Source organism: Pteropus medius, unplaced genomic scaffold (assembly GCF_902729225.1).
Source record: "Pteropus medius unplaced genomic scaffold, Ma_sr-lr_union100, whole genome shotgun sequence".
NCBI lineage: Eukaryota > Metazoa > Chordata > Mammalia > Chiroptera > Pteropodidae > Pteropus > Pteropus medius.
This window is the reverse complement of record NW_024343940.1, coordinates 37,247-52,437: the sequence shown is the minus strand read 5'-3', so window position 1 is coordinate 52,437 and position 15,191 is coordinate 37,247. Positions and strand designations below refer to the sequence as shown.

The window sequence follows — 15,191 nt, the reverse complement described above, 5'->3', positions numbered from 1 at the left end:
TTTAAATATTTTATTCCTTGTTTGCATGGCACCTGAGAAGAAGTTTAATACAATTCTTGTTGTTCTTCTAAATGAAAGTTGTATTTTTCTCTAGCTTCTTTCTAGATTTTCACTTGAGTTTGCTTTTCTGCAGTCTTAATATGATATTCCAAGGTGTCGATTTTTGGATATTTATTCTGTGTGGTGTTCTCAGAGACTCTTGCATCTGTGGTTTAGTGTCTGTGATTAATTTTGGAAATAAATATTGGGCCTTAGTTTTCCAAATATTTCTTCTGCTTCTTTCTTTCTTCTCCTTTTGGTATTCTCATTACACCAACGTTATACCTATTATAATTGTTCCAAAGTTCATGATTATTCTTTTCTTTTGTTTTGTTTTCTCTTCACATTTCCACTTGGGAAGCTTCTTTTGACATTCCTTCAAACACACTGAATCTTTCCTTAGCCATAATCAGTCTACTGGTGATCTGTCAAAGGCATTCTTTCTTTCTGTTTCAGTTTTGTTTTTATTTCTAGTATTTCTTTTAGATTCTTTCTTGGAGTTTTAATCCCTATGCTTATACTACCCATCTATTCTTAAATGTTTCCCACATTTCTATAAGAGAATTTGAAATATTAATCATGGTTATTTAAAATTTCTGGTCTAGTAACTCAAAATCTTTGCCATATCTGAATCTTAATCTGATGCTCTCTTTGTTTCTTCGGACTGTATGTGTGTGTGTGTGTGTGTGTGTGTGTGTGTGTGTGTGTGTGTGTGTGTGTTAATATGTTAGCACGTCTTGTAATTATTATGTTGGAAGCTAGACATGATGATGTGGGTAGTCATAACTGAGGCATGTAAGCCATTAGTGGGAGGACTTATGTTTATTTGGTTAGGGGTGAAGCTGTGTTTAATGCTTTCTGTAGCTATAGATGCCCCAGGTTTCAATTTCCTTTAGTGTCTTTGTTTTTGTCTTCCCTCTTATCTCTGGGGTTGCCTACAAATTCTTCACTAAATACAGTCAGAAACTCAAAGTTTTTCGGCTATAATTCTCGGTTACATACAGCAGATCTATCGATGTGGTTATAAGGCCTGGTAAGGAGAAAAGTATTCTACAGTCCTCTATAATAGTCTCAAACTTTAAGTAAGCCTAGCCTGTGCACCAAGGTGTAGCCTTCAAAAGTACTTCTCAACCTTCCCCCACTCAGAGGAGGAAGGAATGCTAGAGAAGGTTGCAGCTGAGTATTTTCCTTGCCTCACTTTAACTAGGTTTTTATAATTTTCCTTAAGGGAAGGAGGAGAACAGAATGCTCAGGATTTACTTCAATTCCTACATTTTCCTCCTTTGATTAGAAGCACAAGGAGATTTTTCTTTGGCCTTCACAGAGAGAAGCTCATGGGGTCCCTGGAAGTGACACTCAAAAGGGTTGAGTCCTCCCTGAGACTGAGCCCCCCATGGTTTTAAACTTTCAAACTAGTCAACATGGAATCTCCAGGAATTCATTAAATAAAAGCTTTAAGTGTTCTGAATTATGAGCTTCTAATCCTGGGCTCAGTTCCCAGTAATCTATGATTCTGCGTATGTACCTGTCTGTCTCCCCATTTTTAAAGGCAGTATGCTGATGCATCTGTTTTATTTTCACGATTTGTTGATGTTCTGTGCAAATGGAAGAGTTGACTTCCAAATTTCACCTGTTGGAGCAGAAGCCAGAAGTCTTGGCAACCAAATTTTAAAACAGATTTTTTAAACAAAAAGTCTTGACTTAGAGGCCAGTGCCTTTCAGGGATTCCATCATCAAAAGGGAGAGTTTTACTTCAGTGTTTCTATCTTTGCAAAAATAAAGATTTCTCTCTTTTTAAAAAGTTTTCAAGGAAATAAAAATGATCGTATATGCTTTAATATTTAAAATAAAAAGATTTAACACACCTTAGAATTGTTAAAATACATTAAGTAAATCTACTACTTTATATTTATTTTTTAAAAAGCAGTATGCTTACAACTTTTACAACTTCCATGGGGTGGAACTGAGTTGCTTGTTTTCGTGTTATCGTGATCATGACTTCTAGCCCAATTCTGTATCTTTGTTCCTTCTACGGTAAGAAGAGTGCTCAGTTACAGTCCAAGAATTTCTCAGTTCTGCTCTCCTTCTACACAGAAATATCAGCAAGTAGTCAGATTTGGGCTTGAACATTTGGATAGATGATCTGCTGGAGGCTGGAAGCTCTCACACCCATTGAAACCCGCACTCGGGTGTCATTGCCATCAGACACCAGGATCCATAACTCAGGCCTGACTCTCCCTCAGCCTCAAGCGTCGTGATCTCAGATTCCTGTGACAGTTCTTGCTGGAGGTCCTCAAGGGCCTCCGCTACTTTAGCTGAAATGCTAGAAGTACTCTGAAAATTATGAATTTGCCATGTGGACTTTAATTCTAAGTGTCAAATTTCCATGAATCAAGAGGACAATAGCTTTACTCTACTGAACAATTCCTCTTCCATATTTCATGGTATAATAGTCCAGATCCAAAGCTACATTCTGGGATTATATCCTTTCCCTGCAATGTTTTTTTGGCAAGATCTGCTCTGCAATCCATCCTTCATTTCTGCCGTGTCCTGGTGACTATGGCAGAGGAGTACTTGCCCAGTACCTTGCCATTTAGTCAACAGGAATGTGAGGAGCTGCTAAAAATCATTAGTAGTCGAAGAAATGTAAATTAAAACAACACTGAGCTATCACCTTAGACACATAAGATTGGCAGACATTTGAAGGTTGCTAACAGAAAGTGTCCATCAGATATGAGGAAAATGAGAATCTTTCCACACAAGAGAACGATAATGCTCAATGAATTTAAGTACCGATATGCTCTGTCCCCCAGCATATCCCATTCCTAATGTATATCCATGTAAAATTCTCGTGTCCATCCTCAGGGCACATCAACCAAAGTATTCATCACAGTGGCATTTGTAGTAACCAGGATTTGGATGCCACCGAAGTGTCTTTCACAGTGGTACTTGTAAGTTAAACGGTCTTAGGTTGGTTTCGTCTAAAACCAGACCCTGAGATGAGGATTTGCATTCCAGTAGCTAACTTGGGAGGCGATTTAAGGAAGCATTGGTATGAGAGTGAAAAAGGCAGAGGCAGGGGCAGTTTGAGAGTCAATAAAGGGTACAGTATTGGCAAGTTACCTCTGCAGACAATGAGAGCTTAATCCCACTGGAGAATATGGGGGCAGTGTTTTCCATGCCCCAGAGTAATTTCAACTGAAGGTGTAGAACGCAGGGGTATTTATCCTCCAGCTCTCATCCTATCGGACTGACTGATGGTCCCTAGGGCATTAAGTTGCATGTGCATTTAGTCTATCCAAGCACAGGACAAGAGAAAGCCTTCCCAAGTTCATGCAGCAGAAGACCAGAGGCATGAACTAGAACTATTAATACTGAAGGGAGGGCACAAGGCAACAACTGTGTTATGTAGACAGGTTTTAAAACTGTAGAGTAGAGGAAAATACATATGAAACAGGATAAGGTATAGATCAATAATAGTCATGTCAGCAAAAAACACAAGCAGAAACAAAAACACATTACTATTTACATGTTACATTCATACCATATATGAGGACACAATTCAAGCACATTACACAGGGCCTTTGGGTGGTGTGGTGAATGAGACTGAAGATGAGGGATGAAAAGAAGAAAAATAGAAACTGAGAGGCCTCGTGGAAATTGCTGAAGAAAGGATGTCATAACCAAGGAGAGTGATTTAAAATATCTATCTTCTTTTGCCTATTCTAGGTCAATGGATCTGCCTTTCCTGGACCCCCTCACACCCCCACCTCCGCATTACAAACATAGGACATCTGGCTTCAGGCTCCCTAAAGCAAGAACTGTGTCCAGTGCAAGGTCATACCCCTCGCAGCCTGTGGCTGAGGCCCACCAGATAATATGGCTTTCCACTCTTCTTCAATGAATAGATTTGAATAAGAGGTGCACGAGGACAACTGAAGGTCCCACAACTACATTTCCCAGAGGTCTCTGGGTGATTCTAACCAGACACCAGGGGAGGAGCTGTTTGAAAAGCCATTGTGGGAAATCCCTGTACTAGTTATTAAAGTGAGAAGAGTGAAGTCGGCCTCATTCCTGGTTTGGGGCTGAGTGGAAATCGGTAAGTGACTTTTTGTATGCTTTGAAATTGGAGCCTAGTCTTAACTCGAATGTGATTCTGGGAGACTAGACACTATACTGTGCCTGAATTTTATATCCAAAGCAGTTCAGAAAGTGTGGCTGACACATCTTTTGAATCCTTATGTTGTGAGGACTACTACACGGCATAATGATGAAGATAATAGACCCTAGATTCACACAGTCTGTCTTAGAGTCACAGCCTCACCACATCCTAGCTGTGTGGACTTGGGCAGGTCACTTAGCATATCTAAAAGTCAGTTTATCTGTCAGTAAAATGGAGCTAGTAAGAGAGTTGACTTAAAGGGTTGTTGTGAGGATTAAAGAAGTGTATAAAAGATAGTTAATGTGTTAATGTGTGTTTCAGAGAACTGGACAATCGAAACAGGAGGTCCACCTCCTCCGTCCACAACTAGGTATATCCCAAAGGGCCCAGTTAATCCTGCCAGCAGCAGGCTCATAACCATTCCTGCTTCTTCTGCATTAGGTGATCAGATCTGTCTAATAGTCCCAAATGGCCAGGGAGGCTGGGGTGCGTTGTCTGTTTCATCCCGTTGGAGGGAGGCTTAGTGCGGTGGGTCTCTAGGACATCTTGCCCAGAGACTTATTTTGTTGGCCTCTTCCGGGCTTCAAAAGTTCTGAGCCAACTTTAGAAATAGGCAGATATCACCTTCTCATCTGCATTTCTGCTTCTTCTGAGGAGGGGAAAAAATACAAACAAACAAACGAACAAACAAACAAACTCAGAACTCCTCTTTAGTGATAACAGCTGATTTCCATGCATGCGGCTTTCTGGGCCTGCTCCACAGGCCTTCCGTGCCCTAAGCACTGTTAAAGTATCATCTGTGGGTGAGCTTTCTTCGACAACTTCTTGCTCATCCAGAAAAATCACTGGGTGGACCACTTGCGCCGGGAGTAGGTTGGGCTGGAGTCTCCTTGCAGTGGGCCTCAGCGCCAAAATGAAAGGAAAGGAATGGGAAGGGAGGCGGGGGGCATGTAGGGGAGGGAAAAGAGAAGTAAGGAAATAGAAGCATGCAGAAAGAAAAGCCACTCAGAAACATTCCTTAAAATTCATCTATTCGACTTGGCAATTCTGTTCCTAGGTAGAGACCCGAAAGAACCGAAAACAGATACTGAAAAATGTATTTGAAGACAGACATTTGTAGCAACAGTATTCACAAAAGCCAAAGGCAAAAAGAACCCCGATGCCCATCAAGGAAGATGGAGATAAACAAAATAATGTATCCATACCATGGACTGTTATTCAGTCATAAAAAGGAATTAAGTATTAACACATGTTTCAATATATGTAAACCTTGAAAACATGCTAAATGAAAGGAGCCAGCCACAAAAGGCCCCATGTTATCCAAGTACATTAATGGGTTTGGGGTTTTATTTCGCAGCAGAGCTATTTTGGAACTAGACAGAAGTGGTGATTGCACAAAATTGTGAATGTACTGAATGGCACTGACTCGTTCACTTTAAAATGTTTCATTTTATGTCACACAGATTTCACATCAATTTTTTAAGAAATCTATTTAGCAATGTCAGAAATTCTAGCAGTAGTGGTTAAAGGTTCTGCCTCAGTCCAAAAGTGTTCTTGTGCTGCTTGTGGCTTTGGTGTGACAGCAGCATTTCATTTCTTTCCCAGGGGTCTTTTTTTGTTTCTCAAGCACAAAACAGGGGACTCCACTCCTTTCCTCAAAAGGAAGATTCAGCTGTCAAATTTCTAGTTGTCCCTAAGACTTATTTTGTTTGTCCTTTACCACGTTCAGCTGAGCAGCTGTTTCCATGTAGATTGCCTCTCCCAGCCTGCTCTGTGGACCTATGTTACCTGCCTGATCTCTGCAGGTATTGATTTCGAGCCAGGGCTCATGTGATGGTTTGTTGAACGATGACCTTTGAGCAGGGCTAGCCTAACAACTTCCTTTCCATCCAGAAATCCAAACAGCTGGCCACTTGCCCCTTGGTTGGGGTCTGGGTTGTAGAGTCAACCCAGTGGGATGCCATGGATTTCACTGGGACAGAGAAAAGAGAAGGAAAGTAATAGATAAAGAAAAAACAAACAAATAAACAAAACAAAAAAAACACCCAAAGAGATAGCCACTTACTATCACTCCTCAAAATTCTTCTTTTCTACAACGTCAGAAATCTGGGCCAGAGGTATAGCAGATTCCATTTCAGTCCATGATTGTACTTCTGCCGCTTAGTAGCTTTGAGTGTGATGACAATATTTCATGGGCAGATGGACTAGTTCTGGATCCATCTATTTTTAATTCTTTTATTTTAATTCTTCTATTTAATTCTTGCAACTTCATTTGGGGAAAGAATAAGGGTTTCTTTAGCAAAAAACAAAAACAAAACAAAACAAAAAAAACCTGAAAACCACTGTCGTGCATGAAAGATGTAGAGGTCCTAGAGACTGGGAACTGATAGACGAGTTCACATACATAGCAAGCTGTTTTCCCTGGAAATTACATCTTCCCTGGACAATGAGGAGGTAAAGCTTCATCAGTGTAGCTCATTGTTGCATTCTTCAAGTTCTTTCCCGTTTGAAATTATTTTTATATCCAGGATGCCTTTGTGATTAAATGAATTATAGCCGAGAATAACCTTTGGGGATCAGAGTTTCCTCTCTATTTTGTAGACATGTTGCTGTGAAGTATTCTGATGCTGGCTTGATATTTTCTCCCTTATAAAATATTTGCTTTTCTTCCAGATACCTGAGTAGATTTCTTTGATGTTGAATTTCAATAATTTAATGAGAATATATTCTCGATTATGGTGAATCAAACTTTTCCAAAATCTTGCTGTTTCTCAGATTCAATTTTTGCTTCATTTTGGGGAAACGTTTTTGTTATTTTTTTGTATGCATTTTCCATTGTACTTTTTGAGTTTTCTTCTTCAGAAGCACCAGTTGTTTTTATATTTGATTGTCTTTGCTATCTATGTCTATTAGCTTCTCTCTAACTATTTAATTGCTTTACTTTTCATTAATTTCTATTATGAGTATCACATTTTTCTTCTACATATGTCATTTGATATTGTGCTGTATCTAGGTTGCCCCTTTCTGTTTATAATTATGTATTTGCCTGGTTTTGTTCTTAGTTTCCTAAATTCTGAAATCCTTCTTCTCGTAATGCTGTATTATTTTATCACCTTGTTGGCTTTTTTTGGGCGGCAGGGTGGGGGGGGGATTCTTTGTTATAAGTCTATTTTAAATGTTCTTTTGCTCCAAGTACCTGTGAAGACTTTCTTTCCATTGCTCAGTCTATTTTTCTTCTTGAGTTGGTTGTCTTTTTTTCTTTTTTTCATATTATGTCCTTTTCTTCTAATTCTAGTCTCACAGTATATTTCCTTCTGAGCCCTCTCCTGGTGACTTCCACAACTGCCAGGATTAGAGCCTCCATCAGTGTTGCTCGATCCCCTGTGGTTGTACTCTGTACACTCTCCCCTATGCAACTCGGATGTTCATGTTACTCTTCAGTCCTAACCCTTCTGTTTGTGATTTTTAGGGATTTTTCATAATTTATGATCCACCCAACTATCTTTTTGTTTTCAAGTGAAGTCATATTATATGTTTTACTATCTTTTCTATTATTTTTAAAGTTCGGGACAAGAAAAACATTTTCTAAGTCTTCTGAGTTAAAACTGAAAATCGATCTACTTCCAATTTACTTAGAAAGATATTAAGTGCATTTCTGAGAGTTTTTAGTAGACTCTCTAAGTGTGTTCACTCTGTCTCCCTTGAGTCTTATATTTATCATCAAGCTGAAAGGAAAGGGTATATAATGCAAAGAAATGCTACAAATCAATATATAAAGCAAATAGTGCTTCAGTCATCTATTTCCCTGGCAACTACTTTTGAAGGCCTCCCAGCATTTTACCTTGAATCACAGCTTTAGTAATACACAGTTGCTTTTTTTTTTATGTTTACTCACAGAATACTCAAGTATTATTTGTTTACAATGTGTTGCTTGGATCCAGGGCTGTAACAGAAACTGGCTTCTTTCGAATGGACAAGCAGTTACTACGTTCTAACTCAATATTATACCTTTTTTTAAAAAAAGAAAAAGGAGAAAGAAAAAGAAAAAAAGAGGAAAACAAACTATAACATTTAACAAGAAATATTTAAAAACTTCCAAGTAGAAGGAATAATGGTCTAACCAAGAATCAGATTGCCAGGTTATAAACCACGTGATTCCTTTTCGATCAACCTTCACTACATTTCCTTACATACTCATTATAGATGCTGGATTAGGGGCTGCAGAGGGTGTGGGGCAGTCTGGCTAAACACTAGTTGTTTTCTCTACACTTAGGTGGTAGAGTATTAGAGCCTTGTCTAAATGTTGAGGAAGATGCTGGTGAAATGACAAATGCAATGAATTTAATAAATTTAAGGCAAATAATATTACAGATATCAAGAAAAAATGGAAACACTGACAAAGTGGGAATGATAGCTGTGTCAGAAAAAAAGAGAAATAGAAGAATCTAAAAGAATTGATATGAGAGAAAAGAGAGATGCTTAGCTTATCACCATTAACTTAGGGTCAGGCCCCTTTGTACTATGTCACCTTAGGCTATGCCACAGTACGAGGAGTCAGTCTTAGCATCTGTGTACCACTGTTGCGATCAAATTCTAAAGAGATTAAGACTGGTAGCAGGTGGAAAACACTTTCTTTGAAAATGTCAGGCATATCTAAACCATATTCCTTTTGTTGCACATCACCTGCCCTCCTTACTTACTCAAACCGCTTTGTAGAAGCAGGAGACAGTTTGGGATGGTCTGGTTAAATTGCAGTTGTTCTCTGTGTCCAAGTGTTAGAGTTTTAGAGCTTGTGCAGATGTTGAGAAAGGATACCGATGCAAGTTGAGAGAAGAAATGAAACGAATTTTATAAATTTGGGGAAAACAATGTTGTAGACATCAAGAACAGAGAAAATTGAAACACGAGCAGAATGAGAAGAATAGCTAATCAAAAAAGACAAAAAGGGGAACCCAAAAGAAATGACATTAAGAAGGGCAAATGGAAACACTTAGCTGATCACATTAACTGAGGGGGAGGGCCCTTTGTACCATGTCAGCTCAGACCATGTCACATTACCAGTGGTAATGCACCATTGTTACAAGTCGTGTCTGGATTAAGATACTACTTTAGTAGCAGAGGACAGAAACCTTTTCAAGATGGGATTTAACAATATAAGGCTTTTTTTTTTTTTTTGCTTACCTGACCAGAAAGTCAGGAAATAACTTGAGACTTGATTCAGGTGGATTTTTTTGGTCCTCCTTTTTCTTGCTTTTCATTCCTCAACTCAGTAAATTCTTTGTTGATATTATTCTTCAGCAAGTTTTTCCAGTTCCTTTAAGGAAATATCCTACCAGCTTCTAGCCCTGCAGTAGAAAGTATCTGCTTAGGTTCAGCAAAAGTCCCTCACAGAGTCTCATTGACCTGACTTGGTTCACATGCCATCCATGAGCAAAGCATTGAGCCTGGCGCACATGTGCTTTGAATTGGTCCTATTTGGGTAACATGTCTATTCATTCAGCTCAGAAAGAATGAGGAGTACAGCTTATTTTTCATACAATAACCAGAAATACCAATTTGATTATTGTATCCTTTGCCCAAATTGCAACCTTCTCACAATGATTTCTCATCTCAGAGTAAAAGCCAACAGAACTGGTTTTAAGGCCACTGTTATCTCAATCCATGTACCCTCCCATTCTCTCTGTTCCAGTCATCTTGGCTTCCTAGATAGGTTCCACTTTGAGGCTCTGTAACTTTCCATTCCTGTTGCCTGAATGATCTTCCCCACATATATGGACATGCCTAATTCTCTCACTTCCTTAAGGTCGTAGTGAGGCTTTCTTAAAGTCCACCTTATCGGAAATTAAATTTCTCTGTGTGCACATCTTATCTTCTTTCTTTGCTTTATTTTCCCATCACACAGGGCACTCATCACAATCTAAGAAATCGCATGTTTTATTTATTTATTTGATTCACTATTTGTGTCATTTCAGCCCCCACCGATATGTAAGATTTCTGAGGGCAAGTAAGTACTAGATCACTAGCAAATACATAGTAGGTTTTCCAAAACTTTTTATCGAATGAATCAATGAATCATTGTGAGAATGAATATAAATCTTTGACTGTGGAACTTTGACTAGATTCAGCTAAAGGAGAAATTGAGTGGGTCAGGAACCAAGAATACAATGTGCTCTATGCTCCTGTTTATGTTGGAACAATTTGTAAACACTATTTTAACTAATATCAGTTGAAACACCTTTTTAGTCATCACTAAGAAAACCACGTTTACCATTTCACTCATCACTTAATCTGGATTCCCAACTTCTCATGCTTAAAACTTGGAACAAGTGATAATACTTTTCTTACAGAGTTACTGAGACTACTAAGAGAATTTAAGCATATGAAAGCAATTAATACAACAAAAGTACTAAACATGAGACTTATGATGACAGATATTTATAACTATGGTTTATATTTACATATTTAAAGTACATTAGTTATCATTTGGCTAATCAAGAAAATTCGAGTGCAAAAGTAACACTCTTAATTTTTGTTTTCCTGGCCTCAGGGATCATGGACATTGAAGCTTATTTTGAAAGAATTGGTTATAAGAACTCCGGGAACAAACCGGACTTGGAAACATTAACTGACATTTTTGAGCACCATATCCGAGCCATTCCTTTCGAGAACCTTAACCTCCATTGTGGGAAATCCATGGAATTCGGCTTGGAGGCCACTTTTGATAAACTCGTGAGGAAGAATCAGGGTGGGATGTGTATCCACAACAATCATCTTCTGTATTGGGCTCTGACCACAATTGGTTTTGAGACAACAATGCTGGGAAGCTATATTTACATCACTCCAGCCAAAAAATACAGCAATTTTATGCTTCACCTTCTGCTGATGGTGGCTATCGATGGCAAGAACTACATAGTCGATGTTGGGCTTGGACGCTCTTGTCAGATGTGGCAGCCTCTGGAGTTAATTTCTGGTAAGGATCAGCCTCAGGTGCCTTCCATCTTCCGCTTGACAGAAGAGGGAGAATATTGGTATCTGGACCAAATCAGAAGAGAACAACACACTGCAAACCAAGAATTTCTTCATTCTGACCTCCTGGATAAGAATACATACCGAAAAATCTACTCGTTCACTCTTACACCTCGAACAATTGACGACTTTATATTTCTTGCTGAATTCTATCTCAAGTCTGAAACATCTGTATTTAGAAAGAATTCATTTTGTTCCTTGCAGACCCCAGATGGGGTTTACTGTTTACTGGGCTTCACCCTCATCTATAGGAAATTCAATTATAAAGACAATATGGATTTGGTGGAGTTTAAGATGCTGAATGAGGAAGAAATAGAAAAAGAGCTGAAAAATATATTTGGTATCTCCTTAGAGGGAAAGCTTGTGCCCAAAGATGATGATCAATTTTTTGGCATTTAGAGTAAGAAGTAAAAATGATCAGTATCATTTCAGGTACTGAAACTTTTTATTATAAAAAGTTTGAACATATGTAAAGTAAAGAGAATAAAATAGTAAGCCTCTATCAACTGGTAGCCTACCTTTCATATTTCCTCAGTGATCCCACGTGATAGTAAAGAAAATCCTAGACATCAAGTCATTTTATTCTTTAAAATGTCAGCATATGTATTTAGATAACATTTTAAAGAAATAGTACCACATGCCTTTTCAAAATTAATAATAGTAAAGGTATTTTAAGGATGGCCTATGGTTTTTGGGGGGAGAAAACAGTGATTTCTGCTAGAAACTCTTCCACACTAGTTGAAAGTTGAATTCATAGAAAATGTTTACCATGGCTCAGTAAATAGACTGTTGAGGAAATTGTTTTTATTACATTCAACCAGCATATGTCTAATGTCCAATTTGTACAAAAAATCTGCATGGATAATTTAGAATTAAAATTCAACAGAGAAGAATGAAACACGACAGTGCTTCCAAATAACCTAGTAGTTCTCGAGACAAGGCTGAAACCTTAAGCAGTGACTTGTGACTGAGTACCGAGGGAGTGACGTGGCTACTGATTTCTTACACTGTTTTTTTGCGACTACAGTTCTTCATGCGGCATTTTTCTTAATATAGGAACACTGGTATTTTGAATTTTCCAATTCCAGAATTGTCATTTATGTCTAAAAGTAATAATTGTTGGGAATTTAGAAATACTTATGATCTGTAAAAACTCGATGTCTAAAAATTACGTTAAAACATTGTTAGCTAATACAATGTCAATCACGAAGTATTTGTTTGGCAGCGTTAGGAAATTATGGGGCCGGGTTATTTTTCTACAGTGGAGTCTTCCTCGCATCCTCCTTATCTTGAGTTATATTCTTTTAACTTCCTCTACACTTTGTCATAAGAAGATGAGTATAAACTTCAAAGTATATAGTCTGAGTTAAAATCCTGTGGACACTAAGTGAATGACATGATAAATATGTGGCTCTGATTCCTCAGAGGTCAAATTTGGGTAATACTTCATTAAGTGCCAGACCTAGAGTAAACTCTCAATACATATTTGTTATATGGATGAATGAATGATGTCAGTAATGTTTTTGATACTGAGTCAGCATTTGATGAAAGTTCTTCCATCTTGGCTTATTTCCCTAGCTTGAAATCCTGGTCCTGAATCTGCCTGCTTCTTTCTTGATTAAATATTAATATGACTCAGCCATTTAAAAAAATGAAATCCTACCATTTGCAATGACATCGATAGACCTAGAGGGTATTATGCTGAGCGAACTAAGTCAGAGAAAGATAAATACCATATGATTTCACTTATGTGCAGAATCTAAGGAACAAAAAGAACAAACTAATCAAAATAAGACTCACAAATATAGTGGACGCTATGCTGTCAGACAGAGGGGAGTGGTTTCGGGGGCTGACAGAACGCGGTAAAGGGTTAAAGAAGTACATATCAGTAGTTGATAGTTGGTCACGGGGATGGAGAGCGTGGCATAGGGAATGTAGCTAAAATTAATATATTGGCTAGGTAGAAAACCAGAGAAGAGAAGGAGCAATTAGGGGGATTGTTTCATAAACTACATAAATGGCTAACCAATGTACTATATACTTGAAACTAGTTAAAATAAATTTTAAAAATATTAATATAATATCAGATGGCCCAAATCTGACCGTGTGGCTTTGTGCTTCAGGACTGAAATCTATCCTTATCTATAACTCACATTTTCTGTTCATAAATTCCAGAATCAGAGGTATAATTTAAACTGCAGACTCGTTCTTACATTATTCTTCCTCTTCAGCTCGTGATTATCATAATGATAAGGAAAAAATAAAATAAAATGGAATAAGCATTGCTACGACAGTCACTTAGAGTCAGGAGGCGGTTAAGGCAATGAGGCCTATGCAGCCAACACACATCTCGTGCCTTAGTTCTCAGAGCTGCTATAAAGATGTTAACCTGTTGCTAAACTTAGCTCAAGCCTGAGCCATAAACGTCCTGGACCAACAACCGCTGCATGGACACACATGGACTTTACTTCCTCTTTGTAATTTTTGCCTTCTCCATTTGCATATTGGAACTAACCAATTCCTGTTAACCTAGTCAGCAGAACTTCATTTGCGGGCAAGAATTACACTTTGTGTGTTTTGGCTTTATAAAGCTCGCCTTCCTTCATTCTCTCTAAAGCGCAGTTCGGTTTGCTACCCGAATCCCCATCTCTTGAATTATAATCAAAGAGATATCCGCAGTTCATTGCAGCATTATTCACAACAGCCAAGACATGAAAACAACCTAAGTGTCTATCAACAGATGAATGGATAAAGAAAGTGGGGTATAGTAGATCTATGCAATGGAATATTATTCAGCCATAGCAAAGAAGGAATCCTAACTTTTGCAATAACATGGATGGACCTTTCGGGCATTATGATAAGTGAAATAAGTCAGACAGAGAAAGGCAAATAAATACTCGATGATCTCAGTTACATATGATATCTGAAAACATTGACCTCATGGAAATTGAGAAGAAGACTGGTGGTTGCCAGTGGCTGAAAGTTGGGGGAAATTGGTCAAAGAGTACAAACTTTCAGTTATAAGGTGAGTAAGTTCTGGGGATCTTACAGCATGACGACTAGAGTTAACGACGTACTGAATTGTGAGCTGTTATGAGACTAGAGATAATGTTTGCGTCATAACAGCACCATAAACACCACCACCAAGAACAAAATGGTGATCATGTGAGGTAAAGGATGTGTTAACGAACCTTATTATGGTAAATATTTCACAATATTTATGTATCTCAAGTCATCACATTGTACACCTGAAACATTCACAATATTGTACTGTCAAGTATATCACGACAAATCTGGAAAAAAGATACAAACTTGTTACTAGATCTCCACTCATTAGGTTTGTACTCCAGAAAAGGTTAATCAGACTAAAGAGGCTTGAGAAGCTGACAGAGAAGAAATGAGGACATGGCATTTGGCGGCAGCAGCGGGGCATAACAAAGGGGAATGTGAAAGAGATTAAGGAGGTAAAGATCCTATTGGCTGTAGTGGATAAGGGCAAAGAAGCATGCAACCACCGTGGAGTTTGTACTGTATCACCACCTTGCAATGGGGGCCCGTGAGGTAGGAAAACTGAGATTGAGAATGTGGACGAACGACACCTTGCCAGGAAAGGGGCTGTATTTAATTGTGGGCAGGGAGGAAAAAAGACAGTGGAATAAATGCAAAGATAATTCAAACTCAGGATAATCAGCCCCCAAATCCTTGAGAGCTGGCTTGCAGGCCAGAAGAAGGCAGTCCTAGCACACTTGTTCAGAGAACAGGGGCACTCAAAAGATGAAATCCACTGAAAAGGAACTGGTAGAAGTGGCTGTCATTGAAGCATGTGGCCTTGGGCAGTGCCGGTCATATACCTTTCCAGCCCGTCTGCTCACTCCTTCCTTAAATCTGTCCCACCCGCCAAAGTCAGAGACAGTGGCCCCATTAGAGCCTTGAGCTTTCAATATAGCCTCCAGCCCCTGCTGCT

The 15,191-nt window shown here is 38.6% G+C and overlaps 1 protein-coding gene across 1 annotated transcript; it reads left to right on the top strand.

Moving 5' to 3' along the window:
- Positions 1–4,017: 4,017 nt before the first annotated feature.
- On the top strand, positions 4,018–12,729 carry LOC120607072 (arylamine N-acetyltransferase 1-like). Its single transcript, XM_039868675.1, has 2 exons — positions 4,018–4,138; positions 10,749–12,729. The coding sequence occupies exon 2, from the start codon at positions 10,754–10,756 to the stop codon at positions 11,624–11,626; it is 873 nt and encodes a 290-aa protein (XP_039724609.1). The 5' UTR covers positions 4,018–4,138; positions 10,749–10,753; the 3' UTR covers positions 11,627–12,729.
- The last annotated feature ends 2,462 nt before the right edge of the window (positions 12,730–15,191 follow it).

Excerpts from the sequence above, each read along its gene's own strand:
- LOC120607072 (XM_039868675.1), top strand. The coding sequence starts at position 10,754 with ATGGACATTGAAGCTTATTTTGAAAGAATTGGTTATAAGAACTCCGGG.